This window comes from Polyodon spathula, chromosome 9 (genome assembly GCF_017654505.1).
Source record: "Polyodon spathula isolate WHYD16114869_AA chromosome 9, ASM1765450v1, whole genome shotgun sequence".
In the NCBI taxonomy this organism is placed as follows: Eukaryota; Metazoa; Chordata; class Actinopteri; order Acipenseriformes; family Polyodontidae; genus Polyodon; species Polyodon spathula.
In genome coordinates, this window is record NC_054542.1 from 38,885,982 (window position 1) to 38,911,773 (window position 25,792).

Here is a 25,792-nt window from a genome sequence, read left to right on the forward strand (position 1 = left end):
CTGTACAGGACATCCGTTCTATAGAAGGTACTGTAAAACAGCTGTAGGGGGACACAAAAGCTCCCAGTTGAAGCTGCTTTCCCATCATCCTTTACACTTACTCATTGCATTCTTTCTTGGTATTGTTTGTATTTCCTTATGAAATCATCAGCTTGGACTCCAACAGTTGCCATGTAAGAATGCATCCACTGTATTGCTGGTCTGCGCTTCACAGTTATGTCACAATTACAAGGTAAACACTTGTTTTTGTATTTTCAGATCTCAGTGGCAAGCGTCAATGACAAGGACAGTGTTGAAACTGGTCTGTGGATGTAAGTGGGTGTTTGAGTCTGTATTGCTGCCTTTAAGGGGGTTGGTTGTGTATGGAGATGTAAAAAGGACACACCTGCAGATTCCGAAGAACATTGCTGAGAAGGCTGTACCATCACTGCCCTTGCCACTTCTAAAATAGTTATCATATAATTCAGACACACTGTATATAGTTTAATAAAATGTGTAGGGCCTGATTGGAGCAAAAAAAACTTACACTGAACAGGGATGTAAATATGACTCCCATTGCATAGCAGTTTGATCCACTCCTGACTATAAGACATACACTGTGACTAATCAAACTCGTAATAAAACCTGGAAGACGTAAACTGCTATGCAATAGGAGACTTATCATCGTCCCTGCTGTAGAATAGTGTTTCCATCCCTGCTGTAGAATAGAGTTTCCATCCCTGCTGTACAATAGAGTTTCCATCCCTGCTGTACAATAGAGTTTCCATCCCTGCTGTAAAATAGAGTTTCCATCCCTGCTGTAGAATAGTTTCCATCCCTGCTGTAGAATAGAGTTTCCATCCCTGCTGTAGAATAGAGTTTCCATCCCTGCTGTAGAATAGTTTCCATCCCTGCTGTAGAATAGTGTTTCCATCCCTGCTGTCGAATAGAGTTTCCATCCCTGCTGTAGAATAGTTTCCATCCCTGCTGTAGAATATTGTTGCCTATCACTGTTGAAAGGGATGGGTTTCGATGAGGCCTGCATTTGCACAGTACTATAGATAATTGGTTTATACATATTTTGGTTAACTTTGAAAGAGACCAGTGCTGTTAGTTGCGTAGAACCATTGCCAAAAAAGCGGGTTCAGAATAAGTTTTATACTTGCATTTTAAATGGAGAAGTATTAAAGCTACTATAAAATTAAAACCAATAGTTAGTCTGTCATGAAGAGATGGTAAAAAAAGGAAAACCTATTTAGACAATAGCTGTATTGCAAAAATAACTGTAAACCCCACAAAACAAGTTAAGTCTGAATACTGTTTTTATTTGCAAGCAATGAAAGCAGTTACACAAACTACAAAAATAATAACAGATCAAACCCAGGCTGTATAAGTGCTACAGCCTATGGTGGCAGCTTGAATATGTTTTCAGTTTAACAATCATCGTAGCTTGAGCAAATTCAAGAAGCCTCTAAACTTTAGAAAGAAAACCTTGTGATCACATACCGTAGTCATTTTGGCCAATATTGACACAAAACACATTCATTCAAAACTTGGACTGAATTTGTTAGCAAACTCTCAAACTTTCATACGCTAGAAAATGTCCAAATCTAGCTTTTAGTTTACAATAAAAAATCATTTACATCAAAACATTGACTTGACCCATATAATGGATTTTGACTTTACATATCTACCATTTTAAACTAAGTAATTACAACTTGTTGTTTTTAATGCAATGCAAAAAAACCAAAACAAAAAAAAAAATGCAAAACATGGAAATTGGCAGGTTTCTCCTTTTATAATTAACTGAAGAAAAATGAAACAACCTTTACTGCCAGTATCTTGCCTTTCATCTAAAAAAACAATCTACTTCTGAAAGTAAACAAAGCACTAATGTAAAAATGCTTCCCTTATGAAGCATGGTTCGCTGCCTTTTGTTACTTTTTCCATTAACATAAGGAACCAGCCAGTGAAAGCATTGCTCATGTAAAGTGTAACTGTTAGATTAGAGGATCACAAAGTAATCCGTGCAAGAGCTTGACTTAGGAAACCTCACTTTTAGGAACCGTGAAAGAGGTGCATGGCGCTGTAGACAGCTTTGTCATAACGCTGTTCTACTTTAACTGAACTGGAGTGTTCAGCCATGCTGCTGGCTTCTGGAATGCTCTCTGCAGTATCTCCAAACCCATGGTAATGTCCATACTGCAGTGTGTCTCCTGGATCTCCACATTCATAAGGGTTGGCTGGTGCCCAGGAAGGCCTGTGTGACACACAGCTACTGGGGCTTCCACCAAGGTGCAGCGATCCACACATATCAGGGGCTTGAGAGCCACTCTCAGCTGGCTCAGCTTCCATTCCATTGAGCTGTGGTTGAGGGACGTGTCCGTTTGTCGCAAATCCATTTCCCATCACCCGTCCTGGCAAGCCATTGTGGCTCACATCTGCTGCTAAAGGTGCACCTGCCATTTAAAATAAGAGGTTTATAAATGACATTCACAAACACCCACCTGATAGCTGTTTCTACTGGAACCAATATAAAAATAACTGCAAATGCTTAAATACCACAAATACAACATATATTCTGGAGTTAACAAAAGATCAAAGTGAACACTAAAAACGTATACATCTTCAGGCCTTTCCCACATCTTCATAGACTTAAGAAGGTGTGAATAATAGACAAGTCCATCCAATCCATGAAAAGTCAAGGCTATTTTATTTTTCCCTTTCAGTAACGGTTCAAAATATAGGTAATGATCAGCTGCTTATGAAAAATGTCAATTAACTCCTCCTTTGTTTATATTAGGACTTGTATACTTATTGTTGCATTTCTGCATAATTTAAAATATGTTCAGGAAGTTGCTAAAGAATACCCTGAACGTGAAAAAAATTATAGTTTGCACTCTCAGGAATGTCAGTGCATGTAGAAAAACTGGATAATTATTCTTTTAGGATCAAAATGTTTGCAATCCACATGTAAAATGTATGTTAAGCGTCTGAAGCATTTACCTTCAGGTAAGTACAGCTAGACATGTAGATTTCTAAAGCCTTGACATCTTCCTGATCTGAAAGGATATTATTTTAGAATGAATGTCCCTTCATCCAAGCCTCAAAAAAAAAAAAAAAAGTTTTTTCCTTACATCACCTAATAACTGGCAGTATCTCTCAGTTTAAAGCGTGTATTGCACAACTTCATTTAAGAGATGAACTCTATGTTCCATCAAAGGTAATCGTTTGGTTAAACTGATATCTGTACATTCTAAACTGAGCCATTCAATAGCAACCTAACCTCAAATTTCAATTACATTTCATTATGGGCTTTGGCCTGTTTTCAAAAGCATTTGGCAAAGGATAAGCATCTGTTCTCATTTTTATATATTTAGACTATGGACAAGTCTTTTAAAAAGCTGCAGGGAAAACTGCACTAAAATGAGCAGACAACAGGAACTATTGCATTACACCAAGTGGTCAAAGAGCTGAAAAGATGCTTGTTCTCGATTTCTGAATTGCCTGGCAATTCCAATGTTTCAGTGCTAAAATGTATCATTTGATTTCTGGCCAAGCATTCTTAAACATACAGATATAAAGCAATGAATATAGCTTTGATCGAATCCCTTTTGTTTGAAAGGATCTGTTGAAATTTAATTAAAATGTGTACATACACTGCATTTAGTAGTAAATGGCATTAACACAACTAAGAAAAATATGAATTAGTCAAAGTCTGAAACTTTTTTACACAGAGAATTGTGAGGGTCTGGAATCAACTCCCCAGTAATGTTGTTGAAGCCGACACCCTGGGATCCTTCAAGAAGCTGCTTGATGAGATTTTGGGATCAATAAGCTACTAACAACCAAACGAGCAAGATGGGCCGAATGGCCTCCTCTCGTTTGTAAACTTTCTTATGTTCTTAAATATGAAATAGTACAGTATAGAAAGGTGTTTCCAAAAAATATCACGTGCCAATCTTCATTTTGGATGGGGAAAAGCACAATATGTTTGACTAGTTATAATTTTTATTATGTGTTGTATGTACAGGACCAACATTTATTTTACAAACTCTGCACAAAATTATCTAAACTTAATATAACCTTCATAGCACTGAATTTTTTTTTAGATATTTTAATAGGCAATATTGTGCATTATCCAATACAAAACCTGTAGTAGTTCAATAAAATCTATTATTTTTTTTGCATACATTAACAGCAAGTATGCAGTTTGCTAGCCTAGCTCCTGTTGCTAACTAAAGGACAGCAAACCATTTTGAAAACGATACTGTAAACCGTCTATATTTATATGGTAAAATTAATATCCATAGCCAGTGTAAAACAGGAATGAACCTGCGCACCAAAGTGCTAACTGCAGACCACGGAACAAACACTAGATGGTGCGATACAACCGATAACACATTTGAAAATGGAAGCATATTGAGATTACACTGTGTAACACAATTTTTGTTCCTGGGTAGTAACTGTTATTTCCTAATTGCTTATGCCTCAAAAGTATAGAAAATGGTTATTATTCCCCACAAAAAATATCACTATTTCCAATGGGAAAACGGGCAAATGTGTGTCTTTTCACATGTGTGTCTTTTCACATAAAGTCAGAAAAAAACAACATATGAATCCAAATTAGCATGTATTTATACTAAAGTAATACAAAAATGACTACAAAAGATTTAGAAGTGAGTAGTTTTTCGAGATTTACGATTATACTGTAAATACACTATAATCGTAAATCTCGAAAAACTACTCACTTCTAAATAAATAAATAACCCTAGTAAGAAAATGGTTAAAAAAAAAAAAAAAAAAAAAAAATTGAACATAGACTTAATTTAAAAAAAGAAATGCTGAGAATATCCTCTCTATTTAAACTCGTCTATTTAAACACAAATGTGGCTTTGGTATTGATGTACATTAAACGTTCTGCCATGTCTGAGCACGTCATTTTTAAGATTAGCGTTCTGCATTTACACTGTTGATAGGCACTGTTGTATTAAGTGCCGCAAGAGCTGCAAATCGGGGTTTTGTGCGCTTCTCCAAAACTAAACCGTCCTCTCTTTAAGTTTTGCATTACCAAGGGTATGCAACGGTGTTTTCTGCTCAAAAGGCTTCGGTTAATTTGAAAAGTGTGTATCTCTTTAAAGCTGCTCACCCCGCTTTCGTGAAATTGTTTGGGATAGTGCTCTGCTAGTTGCTTATAATTTGACCACTGCATTTCTGCAGGTCTGTCAGTATTCACCTTTATTTGACGTATACTAACCGCTTTAATTTGTACTGCTCACTTCCTGTTTTCACTCTGAGTGGAAACAAATGGCAACATTCACGGGTTTTGCAGGACCATCGTGTTAGTATTTTTTGTTTAATGCTATTTGCTGATAATTTATAGCATAAAAAACGGTGGGAAAAGATCCAAATAATTTGAAGAGTAGGCGTACACACACACACACACACACACACACACACACACACACACACACACACCTGCTGCTAGCTTGATCTTAGTTTATGAAGCACCACAAATTCTACACTGTAGAATGTAAATACATTTTGTTAAGAAAAACATCTGAATTGTAAGTATAAGTAATTATTATACTTCCTGTAGGTATGGTGACCCCACTTGAGAAGATCAAATCACAGAGTGGTGGTGTATTACTTTACCAAAGTACTCAACCAGTGTGAGAAAATATGCAGCCACACTTGCAGTGTTATTGACAACAGCACATCTAGTGAATCGTTTAGTAGACTTACTCAAACTTCTATGAAGAGGTACAAAGCAGAGTATTATTCCACCTGCCACCCCCAATGCACTTTTAGTTTCTTTTAAAAATGAATGTGTAGCTCAAACTATTTTCAGAATGAGATAAGCTTGTTTGGTCAATTAATCACACAAGCCGATGACAAAAATATCTTTATCTTAAATGAGCCCAGTGTTTAAATTCACCTGATAAATCAGTGTTGGCCATTGAAAACTACAGAGTGGATCCCAAAAGGGTTACAATCCATTGCATAGACTTTTAATGAAGATACAAATTAAATAAAATGTAAATTACTTCCCTCAAAAATCAATTGGATTAACCTAGTGGTGCTCAAAGTGTGGTATACAGTTCAGTGACCAGAACTCAACAGCATTCCAAATGTGGTCAAACTGTAGCACTATACTAGTGACAGTGTAATTAATCTCCACTTCTCTAGGTATGCATTCCCTATTATTGTCAGACATTATGTTAGTACAACTCCAATTTACTCCTGCTCCTTTTCACTGCCATTTATTGTGTAGTGTAGTTTCCATACAATACTTGCATTCATTTCCTTAAATGTAACTTGTTCTAAAGGCTTCCCAGATACAGGTGTGGTCCATATCATTTTGTATCCATGCTCCATATAAATAGATTCAGTATTCCTGGGAATGGTTATCTTTAAATACGAGTTTAACACAATACATGTTTCAATGAATGGCTAAAAGCAGGTAAGAATTCACTTACAACCTAGAGTCTGCTACTTAATGAGTTCTACATTTATTAAAAATATCTAAGAACAGAAGCACGTATTCCATATATATTGGCTTCTAGTGAAGGTATTTCTTACAATTTATTCTGTAAACTACTGTTTGTATGCATGCAAAGCAAGATAAGTAAAGGCAGGAGTTCCTGCTTTAATACACATAAAGAAATAATTTCCTTTCAGTGTATACAGCTATGGCCGAATGTTTTGCATCAAACCTATAGAATTAACTCATTTTGCTTCATAAAGTCAAATGAAACCTGCTGAATAATGTTATGTTAACATACTGAATTGCATACCACTTTGTAGCTTACCATACACTTAACGAAAAACTGACAAAAACTAAATGTGATAACATGAAACACTGTAACATTATGGCTTCTGGTTTTGTGATGTCATTGTGTAGTTTCTTTGATTACATGATAAAGTATCTAAATTATGTTCACATAGTTTTTTCTTGATGTCTCAATCCTAAAATTCGATGGTGATGCTAAACTTTTGTCCACAGCTGTCGTTGTCATTCACTACTGAACTCACCTGATAAATGGACACAATTGTCTCAACAGTAATCTAAATGGAATTCCTGTCCTCATGTCTCACTACCAATTTATGACTCCAGTAAGATCAGGATCGATGTCTTTGAAACAGGAGGGGCAATGCCTGGTACATCACTTGACTGTGCATCACCATGTCCATTAAAATGTTATGACTTTAGTACTAACAAACCAACATACAATACAGATTCAATAGTGATAGGTTACTTATTATTTGTTAAATAAGTGACTCGGTACAATTCAATTACATATGTTGTTATATTACTACATGTGACTTGAGAAAATGTTTTATTAGGCATTCCTTTCAAATTTTATTCTTTCAATCACTTGACAAAAGCTTATTTCCCCTTAAGAACACAACACCCAGAAATATACAAGCTTTATATGCAATACAGTTGTGTGCAACAATAAGGTATATATATTTTTAAATTATATATAAAAACAGGTACATCTTATCAACAACGTTAAAAGGTACGACTGACCTAATGTTATAAAAAGGCACAAATTTGACTGCAAAAAACCAAAACCAATCGAATTAGCACCATTCTAAAACCCAACTAAATTTAGCTGCAAATTACACTAAATGTATTTCTTACATTCACAAACTGACATGTATTGGAAGAACTGACATAAGAGATTAGCAAAACATTAACAATTACAGTCTCCCTTAGAAATAATCATATACCCAGGCCAAGAGATGCAAGATCTCGCTTTCAGAGTGGTCCAGTTTCACCCAGTTGGGTGGAACAAATAAAGAGCACAACTGGCTCAAGACCCCAGTAAATGGCTAAATTGGAATTTTTTTTTAGCTACACTCTCTTTGCTACCTGTCCTCAACTATAGCCACCAGCCTATACTGATTCCCTTTGCATCATGAGTAGGGAGAGGAAACTGTTACCGAACTGTTGATCCCTGTAGAAATGGGGTCACTGTTAAACCAAATCTGACACCTCAGAATTGGCCTGTTGGAAACGGAAGAACCATAAGAAAAATTCCTTCAGAAGACAATAAAAAAGAGACTCAAAGTCCTTACTATAGCACCCATACAGGGAACTGGGCCAGGAACTAGACAGTCAGAGTTTACAGCACATCAACAGTGGACAGTTAATGCAGAGCAACATATTATGAACAAAAAGCCCCAAATTACTCATGCAAAAGACAAACCAAATGCGATTGTAACTCGCTCAGCTGCCTTTGAAAACAAAGCAGCGGGACAGCAGATATAACTATCTACAAGCTAATATTTAAGCTACATTTTTATGAATTTGGATTTTGTAGTTAGAAATATGCATATTTATTTATGCACCGGCAAGGGATCTGCATTGCAGGGGCCGTGAAAATTTCAATTTCTTTTGGTCCTGGAGAACCATTCCCCACAGCTGTGTGGTCTTCTCTAATTTCAGTGCTGCTGCTGCCAAACGGAAAGTGTCTCTTCCCACCTGAAATGACTGGAGGCTCGGATTCGGTATGCATGATTTCCAGCTCTTCCTCGGCCCCTCTATACATCTTCATGGGCAAGTCCAGACCTGCGTACAGAAACAAACATCGCAATTGCCATATAAAAGTTTCCTTGTTTTTCTTTTTTGGCTCAATTTCTCATTCTCTTCAATGTAGTTACTGAAAGCCATTTAACAGAACTGATATTAAAAATGTGGAACTGGCAACGGCTTAAAAGTAATGCTCCCCATAATTACGTTGCAGCAAGCCACTTTTCATGGTTAGCACACCATTTACTAGGACCCCCAGAACATGACACATTTGGAAGCGTATGCCCCACATTTTCAGTTCAGTGAGGTTGTTTGTTTCATTAATTGATAAGTTTCTGAAAAAAAAAGAGTAATTTATATAAATAGTGAAAACTTTGATAAAATCACTGCCATGGTCTTCACAATCCAGACACATACCTTCAGTTCTAGCTTTCTTCACTAGATCAGACTCCAGGTATTCAAGTGATCGCTTTCTGGGTCTACCATTGAAGTGGACCCTCGAGTCAGTGCTCTGGTGAACGCCACTCAACGCCCCATTGGTATAGAAACCGTTCAGCTGATTGAGCTGATTCTGCACGTTTGACAGTAGTTGTGCACATTCCTGGAATCCCTGGGCATGTGCAAGATCTGCTGCAGTCAGGCCACTAGCATTCCTCAAGCTGCATAATAAAAAAGGCTGAATTACCCTCAGTTTTCTAGTGCTGTTTACATTCAATATAAAAGATCAATCTTTCTTCCTACCACTGAAATGAACTCTGAAGGTGATATGAGGATTTTTTTATAATAAATTTTAAAACTATTTGAAACGTACTCTTTACAGAATCAACTTACTTAAAAAAAAATATATATCTTGCATTGCAATGAGAATGACAATTGCATTGGGATTCAGTCACCAAATATGCAATGACAATTACCAATAAAAATGCCTGAAACCTGTGTCCAAGATCCCATCATTTTCCCCCCCTTTTGGTAAATAGTATAACAAATATCCAGTCAATCAAGGCTGACAAAGGTATAAGGATATCCATGTACCACAGCAAAAGCACCACAGTACTACATCTTCTTGTGAGGTATTCATAATACAGTAGTTTTCTCTTCATGAGATCTTCCAGTCTTTGAGATGTGTGATCCAGACACCACCAATAATGGAAATGCATTGAAGATCAGTTGCTCCAATATTACCAACAAAAAAATTATGAAATTGAATACAGGAATGTATATCTGGTGATGGTTGTTATCCTAGCCTGTCATTTTGTGAAGACTTCAGTAGAAGCATGCAACCACTACCAAAGAAAGGAATGGGCCTTGCACCATGCAGGCTGGACCCAGTCAATTGGATCATGATACTCTTAAGTTATGAAACATGCAAACTATTTGTTATATTAGAAAAGGTGTTTCCAAGTATGGAGATAAATGTATACAAAATGGGTAGTTTGGGTTGGAATCACATTCAATGGACTGGACTGGACTTTGCATCTTTGATGGACGGAAATCTCACAGCATTTTGTTTAGAACCCACGTGTTGATGAAAGAATGTCCAATATCTGCAGAATCAGCTGGAAAGAGTCTTGATCTTGAAGACTACCGATCTTCCAAAAGGCTCAAATCAAAGAGTATTAAACATTCCTCAATTGCAGTTGTAGCATCCCCTAGATTTTGTGTAGTACCTAAAACAACTTTAAAAAGGTAGATTAGCTACCAATACAAAGACTAACGAGTTTTTAAGTGATTAAACCAAAGCAGGGTCATAATAGCCCCTTATAGATGGAACAAGATAAATCAACGTCAAACAAGTTGTGTGGTCTAAAACGTAATGTTAAATCAATGAGCATCAACGACGGCCATGCTTCTTCTGAGAAGTTTCCTTCGTCTTCTGGCTGGATTCCAATACCTTCTGCTCTGGGGTCCATTTGGATACACCTCTTCATAAAGCTTTATTTATCATTTATGACTTTAACAAATACGGTGGTCTCTCTCTTTAAACATGGGAAAATGGCCCTGGTGCTTGGTTTCTTTTTTGCAGAATGTTATTAGAACTTTTTCTAGTTACTAGAACTTGTAATACTTTTTGTCAATGTAGTTGGGCAAGCACTCCAGAAACTGTGCCAATTAACTTTACAAAAAGCTAATCTTTAAACCAGAAAAGACAATTTCTCTCATTTACACACAGTCATTAAAGTGCTTTATCACGTTTGGAAATTTAGCCCCCTTTTGGACAAACAGGTTTCAGAAACATATAGAATGTAACACACCATACTTTGAACTAACCACTTCCCATTGCAGTAGCAAGAGTGTACCGAGGTGAATTTATTGATAAGCAAACCACTTTCTCAGAATAGAAATTGTTCTTTACAATGTCACCCACTACATTGTGCTAAAATTTCATTATTTTATTTAGGCTTTTAATAAAGAAACTAAGTGAGCAACCAACACAACCAATATATTTTAATGCATTATCTTATCATTTGTGCGTGGTGTCAACGCCAATAAATACTAGGACAAGAACTACAAGAGGGAGGGTGGACATTAACTTCAGATCATTATATTGGGGTCAGAGATGCATACCAGAAAAAGGAAATACAGGAAAATAGAAAAGATAATGTTAGTGATGCAAATTGGTATTTTTGTGGAAAAAATTCTCTCAAAATGTTCTCCTACTGAATATATTACTGATTAACAGCCAGTTTATTTAATTTGTTGAACTTGATCAGGTTAAAGATGAATAAAAAATAAATTATTTTAATGGCTTGTATTATCATGCATTGCTTACTACATGTGTAGCACTTCACTAGATCACATTTATGTGAATTTTGCACAATGTCTTTTTTAAACACTTAATCAGTTTACTGCAGTTCAGGGAATTTTGTTTTTTAACGATAACATTTAGCTTGTAACGGGCAACGGACAGACAACATAATGATGACTATATCGACACAGAGTGCCCATAGAATTATATACATATATAGTATAAAACAAATCAAGTAGCTATTCCTAATCAGAGAAGGCAGTTTGCTTATTCATAAATTGACGATTATTATACAAAATGTCCTCATTATAATGAAATACAACAATTTGTGGTAATATATATATATATATGGATTCAGTCAATAATACTTATTTTTATAGGCAGGTAATATTAATAAACATATCACTCAAAAATTAAATGTTTCCAATTCAGGCATATAAATATGAACATTAAAAAGAAACCAGCAATACAATATGAAAAAACACAATAAATATACTCTACACTGGGGTGGGAAGTGCCAGTCACAAGTACACTTGGCATGAGACTGTTTAAATCTACAGGTTAAAGATGTGCAATATAAATACAAATACTATTGAAGGGCAGGGCTTCTTGTTCAAAACCCAACGCACAACTAATTGTAGCATCTGAAATGTATTAGTAAAAAAAACATCATTGCAGCAACTAGTGCTGTTTGGCTAACAAGACAAAGGATTGTTCTGAAGTTAGTGTGGTTGACTGAGACTCTTGCCAATTCATTAACATTTATTTAAGAATAGGGCCTTTGTACTTAGTCTATTGAGAAATGTCAATTGATTTTCAAGAGTAGTTACTACCTTAAGGTAGTCCAAAATCAGTGTCTTTAATTAAGCCGACAGTTAAGGATTCATCCATAGCACAACACATTTTTAAAAATACACTGTTCGTACACATATGTAAGGATTCTCAATTTGATGAGGAACACTAATGCCCAAATGAATGACTAGGAAATTAGAAACATTTAATTGTTGGGCCATACAATAAGGATTAGAATTTCTTTTAAATGCACCGAGCTTCCTACCCAGCTAACATATCACCTTCAGAAATACGCTCTGTTAAAGCCATGCTTAGATAGTTCTGAACGATACTGTTACTATTTCTGTTAAAAATCTGATCTCAAAATTGCTATTGTTAGTTTACAAAATATACTGTACATTAGGGTAAGCAAAGCATGCAGATCTAAAACATAAAGACTCTATAACTGTATTCCTAGCTTAGCATTAAAACCAATCACCGCAACAAATACCTCAACAGTATGCCTTGTGTGCAGAAAGGAAGCGATACTGAACACTCAATGCCACAACTGTAACGTTTTCGGAGAAGCACCTGTGGCAGTTTCAGCAGTTTCTATTTGGAATGCTCCCCCTTTCTAGGATTACTTGAAAAAATCAAGTCAATTCGAATTAAGTAGCTGTAAAACATTGACACGTGTAGTTTTTACAGTTTAGAACTTTCTGCAGTGTTTACGTCACTTTCATATGGGAAAATGGTGACTTAAAAACAACTAAAGCAAGGGTTAATACTGCAGTAACATTCATATAAAATACATTTGCTATATGCAGTGTTATAAATAGACAATCAAGCACCACTTTATGTTAATATTCTACAATAAATCTAGTCCAGTCACTCACTACTGACCAGAACCCCTATAAATATACTAATAAAAAACCTTTATAGCAGAAAGGATACAGTGCTTTAAGAAAGTGTTGATGGATTATAAAGATAAAAACAATCCATTATAACCAATTACTTTAATTGCAAACACAGTACCACAGGACACATCTTTGAACCTTGAATGTCAAATTGGGGGTACAGGGTGGGAGAAAGAAAAAAAAAACAATAGGGTGAGTTTAAAGATTTGTTTGGATACATCTCAGAACACATGCATTTTGGGCAAATGAAGCTTTGCTAATACAATAATATTGACATCAGCCAAGGCAGGCAGGCAACTGTGCTGTCGTCCAAGACTACAAATATTATGTAATGAACCACAGAACTGTCAAAGAATTCTTGACAAAAGCTGGTGAACCAGCAACCAACATTTTCCAGAGCAGGACAGTTGTTTAAGGGCTAACTGCATGAGTAAAACCAAATTTACAGAAGCGCTTTCAACAGTTCAGATGTGCTGGAACAAGCATCAAGGAAAAGCAGCGTCCAGAATGACTTGCAAGACCAGCACACAATACGAAGGCTGCTGGGATGGGATCAGATCGGTGTGATGAGGCAAATCATGCATGCATGTGGTACTGGCAAGCTATTCATATCCACCTTGAGGAATTGTGCACAGTGGGTTCACATGAAGATGTTCAAATCTTGAGCAGCACAATATCAAAGATAGATGTCTGAATTTTCACATTCTGAATAGACAGAGGATAGAATGCTGTCATCAAGGCATGTTTAAAATGTTTCCCGTCTGCAGAGCAACTTATCGTCTTCCGAGACATCTCAATGTCGACTGATGTGGTATGTTTTCAGTGTCCCAAGGCTCACCAACAACCCCCCCCCCCCCAACATAAAAAGGATATAATAAAAACACAAAGTTTGAACTAAGCATGGGATGATTCATACTTTGTGTCCAATCTTGACATCCATAACATCCATCTTGTAGACACCATAGCGAGAAAGTAATGAACTTCCAAAAACGTTGATGGGTTTGTAGTGAAGTTTGCACAATTTGTAAATGGAATATGCTGGTAACAATATTTAGCTGATAAACATTATTGTCCCAGCAAAGTTTCAATTTGCAGTATAATGCATACATTCTGAGAATACTTAAGACACCCCATGTATAAATGTAAAGCGATGATTCAGTGCAGTAAAGCAGTAAAAGTGCCTAGATCTTTTTTTTTTATTCCTTTAACTCTTACCATGCAAGACATGTCACTGGTTGCTCAAAAGATAAGCTGTCTTTATTTGTGCTGTAGCCAAAATACAACAGAGAAAATACATCCTTGACATTGTATTTAATCTTTTAAGGTTATGTCTGTCAATCCAAATAAATGACTGCAATTTATTATTTTGGGAAATCAGTTTTAAATATATATATATATATATATATATATATATTATATATTTATATATCTGATATAGAATAATATGTGTGTGTGTGTGTGTGGAGCCATGAAAAAGTATTTGCCCTGTCTGATTTTCTGCATTTTTTGGCACTGAAACTTATTAGATCTTCAACCAAAATCTAATCTTAGATAAAAGGGACCCTGAGTGAACAAATAACACAACACTTTGATACTTATTTCATTTATTTATTTATTAACAAAAGTTATGCAACACCCAATGCCCCCGTATGAAAAAGTAATCACCCCCTTAGACTCAGTAACTGGTTACGCCACCTTTAGCAGCAATAACTACAACCAAATGCTACCTGTAGTTATTGATCAGTCTCTCACAACACTGTGGAGGAATTTTGGCCTACTCCTTCAACTCAGTGACATTTGTGGGTTTTCGAGCATAAACTGCTCGTTTCAGGTCCTGTCACAACATCTCAATGGGGTTTAAGTCTTGACTTTGACTAGGCCATTCCAAAACTTTAAATTTCTTGTTCTTCAACAATTCTGATTTAGACTTGCTTGTGTGTTTCGGATCATTGTCTTCCTGAATACACCAGCTGCGCTTCAGCTTCAGCTCACAGATGGATGGCCTGACAATCGCCTGTAAAATTCTCTGATACAGAGCAGAATTCATGGTTCATTCAATGATGGCAAGTCGTCCAGGTCCTGATGCAGCAAAGCATCCCCAAATCATGACACTACCATCACCATGCTTTACCGCTGGTATGAGGCAGGGTTTGGTTTTTGCCAGACATAACAGGGTCCATGCTGGCCAAAAAGTTCTACTTTTGACTCATCTGTCCATAGAACATTGTTGCAGAACTCTTGAGGATCATCCAGGTGCTTTTTGGCAAACAAGTTCTTCTTAGTGAGCAGTGGTTTCCGCCTTGCTACTCTGTCATGAATCCCATTTTTGCCCAGTGTCTTTCTGATGGTGGAGTCATGAACACTGACCTTAGCCGAAGCAAGAGAGGCCTGCAGATCCCTGGATGTTGTTCTAAGGTTCTTTGTGATTTCCTGGATGATTTTACGCCTTGCTCTTGGAGAGATTTTGGCAGGACATCCACTCCTGGGAAGATTCACTACTGTCTCAAACTTTCTCAATTTGGCCCATTTGGCTCTGACTGTGGTTTGGTAGAGCCCAAGAGCCTTAGAAATGGCTATGTAACCCTTTCTAAACGGACAGGGATCAACAACTCTTTTTCCGGAGGTCTTCAGGAATTTCTTTTGATCGTGGCATGATGTGCCTCTAGAACCTGTGTGCTGACAACTACACTGCGATGGTAAGGGACAAAGTTCGTCAGATTTATATTGGGCAGGGCTGGCCCAAATCAGGCCTGATTGTCAGCCAAAGTATTCAAACGGCTGACCCTAACTATCCCTTTAACTGGGTTGAGTTAATTAGGGGGTTTTCACACCTGAAGATTGCATGTTTGATTACCTTGCACACCAAACTTTGGTGTCATTTTTTCTCTCAGACTCCCTCTATATACTACTACAACCAACAAAAAGATCTGACCAAATTCAATGTGAAAAATGTTCAGAAATGCAGAAAATGAGACAGGGGGCAAATACTTTTTCATGGCACTAATATATATATATATATATATATATATATATATATATATATATATATATATATATATATATACATTTCCTACCATTTATTTAATAGTTATGGATGAATCAGCTTTGAACTCTTCACTTGCCACTATTTGCAACCTTGTTAAGTCAATATTTTACAGAAACAGCACAATGCTCAGGTACAGCAATGTCCCATTCTATAAAACACTAATTGGGACAATACACCTTAAAGTACTGACACTACATGTCATGTGTGTTTAACCCACTGCAGAAAAAAGACTGCAAAGCTGAATAGTGTTTTATTGTTAGATATTCAATGTTTGAAAAACCTTGAATTTAGTGAGATATATATACAGTGGTTTGCAGAAGTATTCACCCCCTACCAATACTGTCACATTTTGCAGAATTACAAATATATGCAGTTTTTCAAACAAACTTTTTTTTTTTTTTTTTTTTTTTTTTTTAATTCAAAGCTTTAGTGGTTAAACTGAACACTGTTATACGAGGAGGAGATTAAATGTCAGCAAAACCTGCAAAGAAAATGTACAAAATGAAATGTACTGGTTGCATAAGTATTCATCCCCTTAAGTCAGTATTTGGTAGAAGCACCCTTTGCAGCAATTACTGCTATGAGTCTTTTGGATTGGTCTCTACTAGCTTTGCACAGTAGGATGGTGAAATTTTTGCCCATTCTTCACAGGAAAATTGCTCCAGTTCTGGTTCTAGTTTGTTGGGGATCGTCAGTGGACTGCAATCTTCAAGTCTTGCCATACATTTTTGATCAGGACTTTGACTGGACCACTCAAGAACATTAATTCTCTTCTTCTTCAACCACTTCAGTGTGACTTTGAGCTTCAGGTCATTGTCCTGCTGAAATGTGAATTTCCTCCCCAGTTTCAGAGTTTTGGCTGATTCAAATAAGTTTTCCTGAAGGATTCACCTGTATTTTGTACCATCCATTCTCCCCTCTATCCTGACAAGCTTCCCAGTCCCTACTGAAGAGAAGCATCCCAATAACATGAAGCTGCCACCACTATGCTTGACAGATGGGATTGCAGTTGAACTTAGACAGAAAAGTAAAATTTTTGTCTCGTCTGACCACAAAACCTTTTTTCCAGATGTCTGCAGTATCATCTACATGCTTTTTCACAAACTCCATAGTGCTTTAAGATGAGGCTTTTTGAGTAATGGCTTATTTCTTGCCACCCATCCATACAGGCCAGCCTTGTGTAGGGACCGGCTTACTGTTGATGTGTGAACACTGAATCCCTTCTCAGACACAGAACTTTGCAGATCTCTCAAGGTCATTGTTGGCTTCAGAGTGACATCCTGAACCAGTTTCCTCCTTGCCCTGATCCTAAGTTTGGGAGAGCGACCTGATCTGGGTAGTGTCTGGGTGGTATGATGCATCTTCCATTTCTTAATGAAGGACTTCACTGTGCTGAGAGGGATAATCAGCGACTTTGAAATGTTCTTGTACCCTTCTCCTGCTCTGTGCCTCTACCACTTTATCCCTGACTTGTTTCAAAAGCTCAATGTTCTTCATGGTTGCTTTGTTGGATCACTATGTGAGTTGCAGCTTGAATGTTGAAATTGAAATTACGTACAACTTAAACCACTTTAAGTACACACAGGCTGAAACCATTTCACAAATTTTGTGATCTTTCAAACAAATCATTTGCACCCAAGCTGATTTAGGATGCAGTAGCAAAGGGGTTGAATACTTATGCAACTGAGATTAATATGTTCTTCTCTGTAAATCTTACTTATTTATATTCTATATGCATTTTTTAATTTCATCAATGTGGAGTAGTTTGTGTAGATTGTGGATGTAAAGTCTAATTTGAAAGCGTTGTGGAGTACGCTCAGGTGGCAGAAAAATGTGAAAACTTGGCAGGGAGATGAATACTTCTGCAAACTACTCTAAATAAATGCGCTACTGAAGGTTTGCCACTTGGCTGATCAAGTGTTGCAAAATATTAACCAGTCAATGTAGTGAACGGAATGACCACATGTCAATGAGAAGGCTCATCAGTACACATGGGCATCCATAAGGGTAAGCCCCCACAAACCTGTTCTAAACCAGCATTCTTAGCTGAAAGAAGATAACAACCTATTGCTGGTGTTTGTTTCAAGTAATATAAAAGCAGGTTCAGACAAGATTACATTTCTGCCGATTTAAGATTACATTTATCTACTTAAGTTGTGCAGCAAGCATTGAAACTTAATTATAAAAGATCTTGTCTGTTGATGCTGTTTCGTCAAGGCTGGTTGTGTATTTCAGCTGAACATCCAAGAACAACTAATGTAACCTTCAGCTTCAGTATGAATCATTTTTTAGAAAAATCCCTTTGAAGTACTTTGGCATACAGCACAACTGACTGAAGATCAGTAGCAGAGCAACTAATTCCAGCACAATTCTTTCTACGTTAAGAGTTAAACGAAAGTGTTCATTTGATATATGCTACATTGTTATATATAGCTACTTTCAACATAAAAGGTAAAAAGAAAAAAGTCATGTTAGAGTTTTTCTCATTCATACAGAATATCCCACATTCTGCACGAAGGACAAAAGACTGGTAACATGTTTGCCCTTGTGTAACATGATTTACCCACAATCTTGGTTTCAAGGGATTAATGGTGTGGTTTTCAACAATAAAGTTTGGGCTTTTTAGTGAACTGCTATTTACCAGTTCATGAATTTTCACTTAAATGGCCTTTGTCATTTAGGTTAGGAAGATGACTAAAGCTGTAAAAGGAAACATGTTTAGATCATATAAAATACTTTGGCATGCTGTACTTTACTTGCAGTATTACTGGTGTGTCCAGAAGAGGTATAACGGACATGAAAATGTGAGCTTCAGTTTGAACAAAATGCACATTTCATCATTTGATTTTTTCTTCCATATTAAATAAATGTTATACGTGATCTGGAGGATCTATTATGAGTTTATTAAACAAGCCTTTGCTATAGTTTAAGAAAGGAGTTTTTAGTAACACAAGTTGAGTAAAATAGCATGCCATTTATTGGCACAGATATAAATCTGAATTATATTTGGATGCGTATTGTACATTCATGTGTGAAATGTCAATTAAACCATTTTAACTAATACTAAGGAAGCTTTACAGTATATAGTTTTAACTGAGATGGTTTTACAAACAAAACCTTGAAATAGTGTGTTGTATTATAATTGCTTTAATTAAACCTTAGATGAAAAGATGATCTCACCCATTTGTGTTTTGTTCATGAGTTCCTGTTTTTTGTGTATTTACATATTTAATTAAATTCAGGCTAACTTCACTATAATGAACCCTTCTTATAACGAACATCTGTTTAACGATCCCAACAGCAAGAACCGATTTTTTCAATGCAAATTAGCCCTATTAGAACGATCATGTACAGGATCAACACGGATGCAACGATCTCAGTACTGACTGACACTGAACTTTCTCCAGTGTCAAGTGTGTTATTCTCTCAGTGAAAACAAAGACCATGGTTGATTAATTCAAAGATAACGCTAATTCAAAGATTACCTATTGTAGTACGAATCATGCATGACGAATGCAATCATGCCTGCCCGTCATCTTCACACAAACTGCTACCAGGCAACAGGCGTGAAGTAATCTACACTGGATAGTTTTTTCAAGAGAAAAGAAATGCAATTACTGTATTCAGCATGTAATTGTACACTTTCCTTTTTAATTTCTTCAGTTTTCTTTTAATCATACCTGTAGCAGGGCAATTGCCATGCACAGGGGGAAATTAATGTTGGTGTAATTTATATGTGGAAATGGGTCAGTTTTATGTGCTTGTTGGATTTGAAATGTTTGATCAAATGATTGTTTACAGATGGGCGCTCGTTTGAGACTTGCTGCCTGCCTGTCTTCCGTATGTGTCCTCTGTGTGTTTACTTTGTTTTGTGTTTCAACTCCAACTCCCATGTCTCTGTCTTGCAATGCAGTTACCCACACATGTGACATGAGTACCTTGCCACAATACCATTTAAATGTTGATCAGTGTAAAAGAATCTTCATAAAAGTACTATATATTGACGTTCAATTGAAATTTGCCGTTTTGTCATTATTCGGATGCAGCAAAATGCCACACCCTATTACAGTGAACACCCTGATATAACAAACATTTCTCCAGGTCCCAGGAGGGTTTGTTATAGTGAAATTAGCCTGTATGCCAAGTTGTGAATTATGGATCACCTTTTTCAAACATGAAATCAAAAAAAAAAAAGTTAAAAGGTTACATTTAGTGTTTATTGATTGTGTATTTTCTGGTCGAAAATCTGTACACTTTCAGTTATTTTGTACAAAGGAAGAAATGTGCATTTTCCTGAGTAATAGCTTAATTTAAACAAAACATAACATCTATACAAAAAATATTTCTTAAAACTATACAGATTCATGCAAACAAAATATATCTATACATAAAAATTAAAATACCAGTATACTTTATATTAATTTGTACATGTAGTCTAGAATAATACCAATACTACTAATAGTAATAATAATGTTAACAATTATTTCTAATAACAACAAAAGTAATGGGGATCAATATTTCTACATATAGCTTATGTACATGAACTTACTGTGCTTTTGCTCCTTGCAATAAAAGAGCATTGACACAATCCATGCTCCCAGACCGAGCTGCCTTATGGATTGGTGTTTCACCTACGTAATCCTGCAAAGAAAACAAAAAAAAAAAAGGCAGCCAGTCACTCCTCAGTGGATGTTTTGTGGATTAACTCTGTTCTACATATATCTGCCCTAGACTGGAATGATTCCTGGACGTGACGCCTTATGTGACCGCCTGGGTCATTGTTTTAATACGCAAGTCACTCAGAACCAACCAAAGCTTACTTTAGGGGATTCTGTACAGTACATAGTCACCCGAACTTAGCACATAAATGCAGACCGATTACCAGATATGCATTTTACAAATTCAGTATTAGACAGTGTGGTGTACAGCAGATGGCATGAGGGATGTTTTGTGGATTTAATTGAAAAGTACCATCATTGCTTGTAGTATCAAGACATTTCAGATGGTTGTATCACAAAATCACCAGTGACCATCATACCGTATATAAAATTAGGGGTGCTCAATACTGAAAGCCGGATTCAGAATGAAAAAGTCTGGCTTCCCAAAATGGTAAACTTGAGACCGCATGCAATACCCAACATTGAATGAAAAAGTATTTTGTATGCAAGGATATCTGGCAGAAAACTGAGTAACATGGGAGAAAAATCTGGTCCAGGTACTGAGAATGTGTTGCAATATGCAGCAGTTACATTATTAACAGGTGCAGAGTAGCAGGAGATCATTAGTCTTGCACATGATCCCCATGAGTAAATGCCAAATAGGCTTTTCTCTTTTAGTAATCCTTGAATTTTCCCATGGCTAAGCACTGGGGTTAAACTGCATGCCTGGAAAAGTACCATTATGTATCTATTGAACTTGTCTGTCTTCAATGCCAGGTTGATCCTTTTTAATTGGATTGACTAACCTCAGTGATTGTCACTTACCATCTATCAGCCAGAGACAGAAAAAGTAAAGTAAAACTAAGAAACAAATCCCAAAGCAACCAGCGGTTATAGCTACAAATGGTTAATCATGCTGCCTTCATCACTGTGATTTCAAATGTGATGCAGACATCTTTTCATACACTAAAGGTTTGGGGTAGCCACTCTGACCTCTTGTATCTCGGACAGCAGCCTGTATCGTACAGCACTGTGTACGATATTACTTCTAAATAAAAACTCTAACAAAGCACTCCACTAGTTAATTGTGCTGGGAACCAAATCTTAAATGTGCTGCATGTCCCTTCAAATCTGCACTTACCTGACGGTTAATGTCAGCTCCGCCTTGTAGCAGCCACATTAGGCAGTCTGGATGGCCACCGAAAGCAGCGATATGGGCAGGTGTTTGGGCAAACCGGGTTGTTGTGGCATTTATTCCACTCCCCACCTGCACCAAGCGGATCACGCACTCTATCTTTAAAATAAAGAGCATGGGACAAGGTTAACAGGTCTGCACTCGGCTACAGGGGAGTATCAGGGAATATATCATTTCTGGATATTTTTAGAAGAGAAAAAGAAAAACAAGGTGTTCTTGTGCAATACAAGCTTAACATAAAATCATTATTTACATTCAGAAAAAGTAGTACTTTTACAAGTGCAATTTACCAGTAGATAAGATGTTCAGTAAACAGTTTGACACAATGAGAGTGAGACTCCTGGGTTGAAACTATAAATTGTAGTATACAACGCTGTATTGTGAGTCATTCACATATTCATTAACCAGTACTGTTTATTACCAGAGCAACTGCAGGGCATTGCCAAGAGCAATTGAAAAAGCTGATTGGAATAACAATTAGGAGGGAATCAAACATCAGGCAACACCATTGAAAACATGAGCCAACACAGAAGACCAGCATTTTAACAACTGGGTCCCGACACAGAGCCCTTGAATGACAATGGGCAGACAGCAACTAACAAGACTTCAACAACAGAGTTAAAAGCAACAAAGGGTGAAAAGTTACATTTTGATAAACATTTTTTTTGTTAGCTGTTTTTGTTTTCCCAACAGATACTGTGTGTGACCTGGGCAGTTCTATGAAAACGGTATGTCTCTTAAACTGAAATCTCTATCCTAATACACGCAAGTTCTAAAGTCTAGGGCTTTCCAGTAGTATGATACTGGCGACTTTACACTTCTATGGAATGGGCCAAGTATAGAATATCAGCTGTGCAGAAGCGCTTTGTAAAGCCTATAATGTCACAAATCAATATGGAAAATAGCATTATTATCTTGGATGTATGAAGGCATTGTTACTCTACTTCTTGATAAAATAAAGACAGCTTCCTTTAATACCACTCTTCCCCACAAAATCCTATAAGAATGAATTATTGGCTTCAGCTGTAGACAAGTACATGAAATGCCTCCTCTAGCACAGCACCAATCAGTATGAATTATACTTGCCAAAGTAGCACAAGTGATCCAATCTATACAACATGGCACATAAACAGAGGACTAGCACACAGGGAAAAGCCAGGAGAAGAAACAGATGAACGCTTCAGCTTGAGCCAGGCAGACGTCAAATTAACCACACAACATTCCTATATGCTTAATCCTGGCTGCACTGTCCGTTAACTGGCACTCTGCTCAACAAGAAATGATTAACTCATGCCACCTGTCTAGCCAGCTTGGCCAGTTCAGTCAGTTCAGTCTTGTACAACTGGGCTTCCTCACTTACAATTCACTGAAAAGCTGGTTTCAATAGTGTACTGTAATATATTTGTGATTCACATCCAAGCATAAACCCACACACTGTAGTACTATCAATCAGCATAACAGTAACAGATTTGTATAGATGCCAAAAACAAAGGAAGGAAGATGACTTTTGGCAGGTGCTAAACCACTTTTAGAACTTGCAAATCCTTGCAGATAATACCACAGTCTGTCTTTTACAAGAAGTTAACTTAAGGGAAATAAAGGGAACCAAAACAATATAAATTTATGAATACTATTGAAACAAACCTGAAATGTGAAGGTCGTTGTAAGACTGATCTTTAATGCTGTTGAAATTGTCCAATGGTTTTGTTAAAGTGGTGGATTATCATATTTGCCTTAGTGCTCCCCTTTTATAATGCATACAAGGTTTGTTTGGGTTAATCTTAACGTGTAGCCCCCGAGAAACAGGCAGTGTAACACAGTGTAACATGTACAGTATTTAATGAAATAAATTATCAGTAAACAAATTACAAGAGAGCAGTGAAAGGATAAACAGGGGGATCCACCATATTACATAATACATTTAAAAATAATGGTTTGAAATAAGTTTCAGGAATAAATGGGGTACATATTTAATTTGAAATACGTAATTTATGTTTGATTGCTCCTCTAGCTGTGACTAATCACAATCTAGGAGATTACCCAGCACATCAACATAATTCTACTTATGACTCAAGCAGAAGAAATGCTTCTTTGTGTGTCTTGTTTTCAAATTAAATAAAGTTGCCCTAGAAATCTGGCAGCACCTGCAGAACGGGTACTGAAACTGCCTGCTCTAATAAACCAATGCAGCTACCCACATATGTATATACATATATATATATATATATATATATATATATATATATATATATATATATATATATATATATATATTATATATATATATATATATATATATATATATTTTTTTTTATAAAGCTCAAGTACAGTGAGGTTTGCATTACCGTAGCAGGTCATTTGCAGCAGGACAAAATGACAATTTTATAAATATTTCTAATTTGGTTTACTCTTGGGTCCGTTTATTAGTAACTTTATATAATGCAGACAGACAGACAGGTTGGTTGGTTTGTCGCGTTTCGAGTCAACCCTGTAACATTAATTAGTGCAGAAGAATTTAAGAAAATGTTGTTACTGTGTGTTACACTCAATTACTCAGTTGTGAATATCAAATTACTACGCGAGTTCGGTGCCGGGCACAGCCAATCTGATTCCTCGTCTTTGTTCCTGTTTAAGATTTGAGTTGGCGCCTTTCTCTGCATTGGTTGATTTGAGTAACCAATACAAACAGAACCACGCCAGAAAGCTTGGCTCTGCCTCCAGACTGCAATTCTTTTTATACTGTGCATTCGGAAACCTACATTGTCATACTTACCTAAATGTATTTTAAAAAACGCTACTACCAATAAAATAAAAAACATTTACACTAGCTTCAGCACCATTGTGGCCAATACGTTCACATTCAGCTTGAAAATGCTTTATTTATGATCAGAAATATTAGGGGATGTTTCAAAACCTAAATGTTGATAGACGACATTTGTTAAACATCAGCAAAGCTGGCCATTTTGAAAAGTCTATGTATCCTTTAAACGGGTAAGATATCAGTACGATAAGCTACCCGGCTACCGTTATAATCTACCGCTATGTTGTTATTTAGTTACGGTAGCACACGTGAGTGTACAGTAAACTTTATATATACACTGACAGTATCAAATGTAAACTGCTTAGTTACCAGTAACGAAAATTAAAAAAAAAAAAAAGTTGACTTTATTATTACCATTATGAAAAAATATAACGTACACATCTGTATTTACCTGTAGAATTAAAAAAAAAATCAGTTACATTCAATCTAATAATTGTGATTCTATAATGGCGGTTTATACTAAGCCGGCTAAAATAACCGTTTACTGTTATCTAAAGACACCCACTCTCTAATTATGTACTTGTAGTTTATTTAATTGGTAATGGTTGAAATGTACCTTTCCGAAATGCGCTGCCCAGTGTATTGGCGTCCAGCCGTAGAAGGAATCTTCGGTGGCGAGGTCCGTTTTGCTGGCGGAGTGCTGGAGGAGAGAGCAGAGCGCGCCGATATCCCCGTCCCTACAGGCTCTGTGCAGAGGGTAACGCACATTCAACACCTCTTCGCTCGAAAACCCGGATTCATACCCCACAGACATCTTTCCAATATACCTTCAAGTCAGTAAGGTTAAACTGGAGTAATCGCGGGAAAATGCGTGCGGTTGTTTAGTTTAGGTCTGCCCCGGATGCTTTACTTGAGGCGCACGCCACGCCGCGGATAGACAAGCAAACAAAGAACCAAACCTCGCACACACTCAGAAGTGAAACTTAAGAAATAGTACACAAAATCCGTAATGGAGTACAGTACGGGACCGAGTGGTTATTCACAGACTAACAAAAGCAAGCGCTAGGAAATCCCGAAATGGATTTTTAAACATGGCACGATCTTCCAGTGCAGTTAAGGAAGTGGCACAGTGCGAATGAACAACGAACAGAACCGTACGCTACCTTGTGCCTGTTCTGCT

General features: G+C 36.7%; 1 protein-coding gene across 1 annotated transcript; it reads right to left on the reverse strand.

Annotated features, from left to right (window-relative positions):
• Window positions 1-1,283: 1,283 nt before the first annotated feature.
• LOC121320814 (ankyrin repeat domain-containing protein 10-like) lies at window positions 1,284-25,613 on the reverse strand. Its single transcript, XM_041259469.1, has 6 exons — window positions 25,229-25,613; window positions 21,798-21,950; window positions 20,548-20,639; window positions 8,936-9,177; window positions 8,471-8,557; window positions 1,284-2,438 (listed from the first exon to the last, which is right to left on the reverse strand). The coding sequence occupies exons 1-6, from the start codon at window positions 25,424-25,426 to the stop codon at window positions 2,038-2,040; spliced, it is 1,173 nt and encodes a 390-aa protein (XP_041115403.1). The 5' UTR covers window positions 25,427-25,613; the 3' UTR covers window positions 1,284-2,037.
• Between the last annotated feature and the right edge of the window lie 179 nt (window positions 25,614-25,792).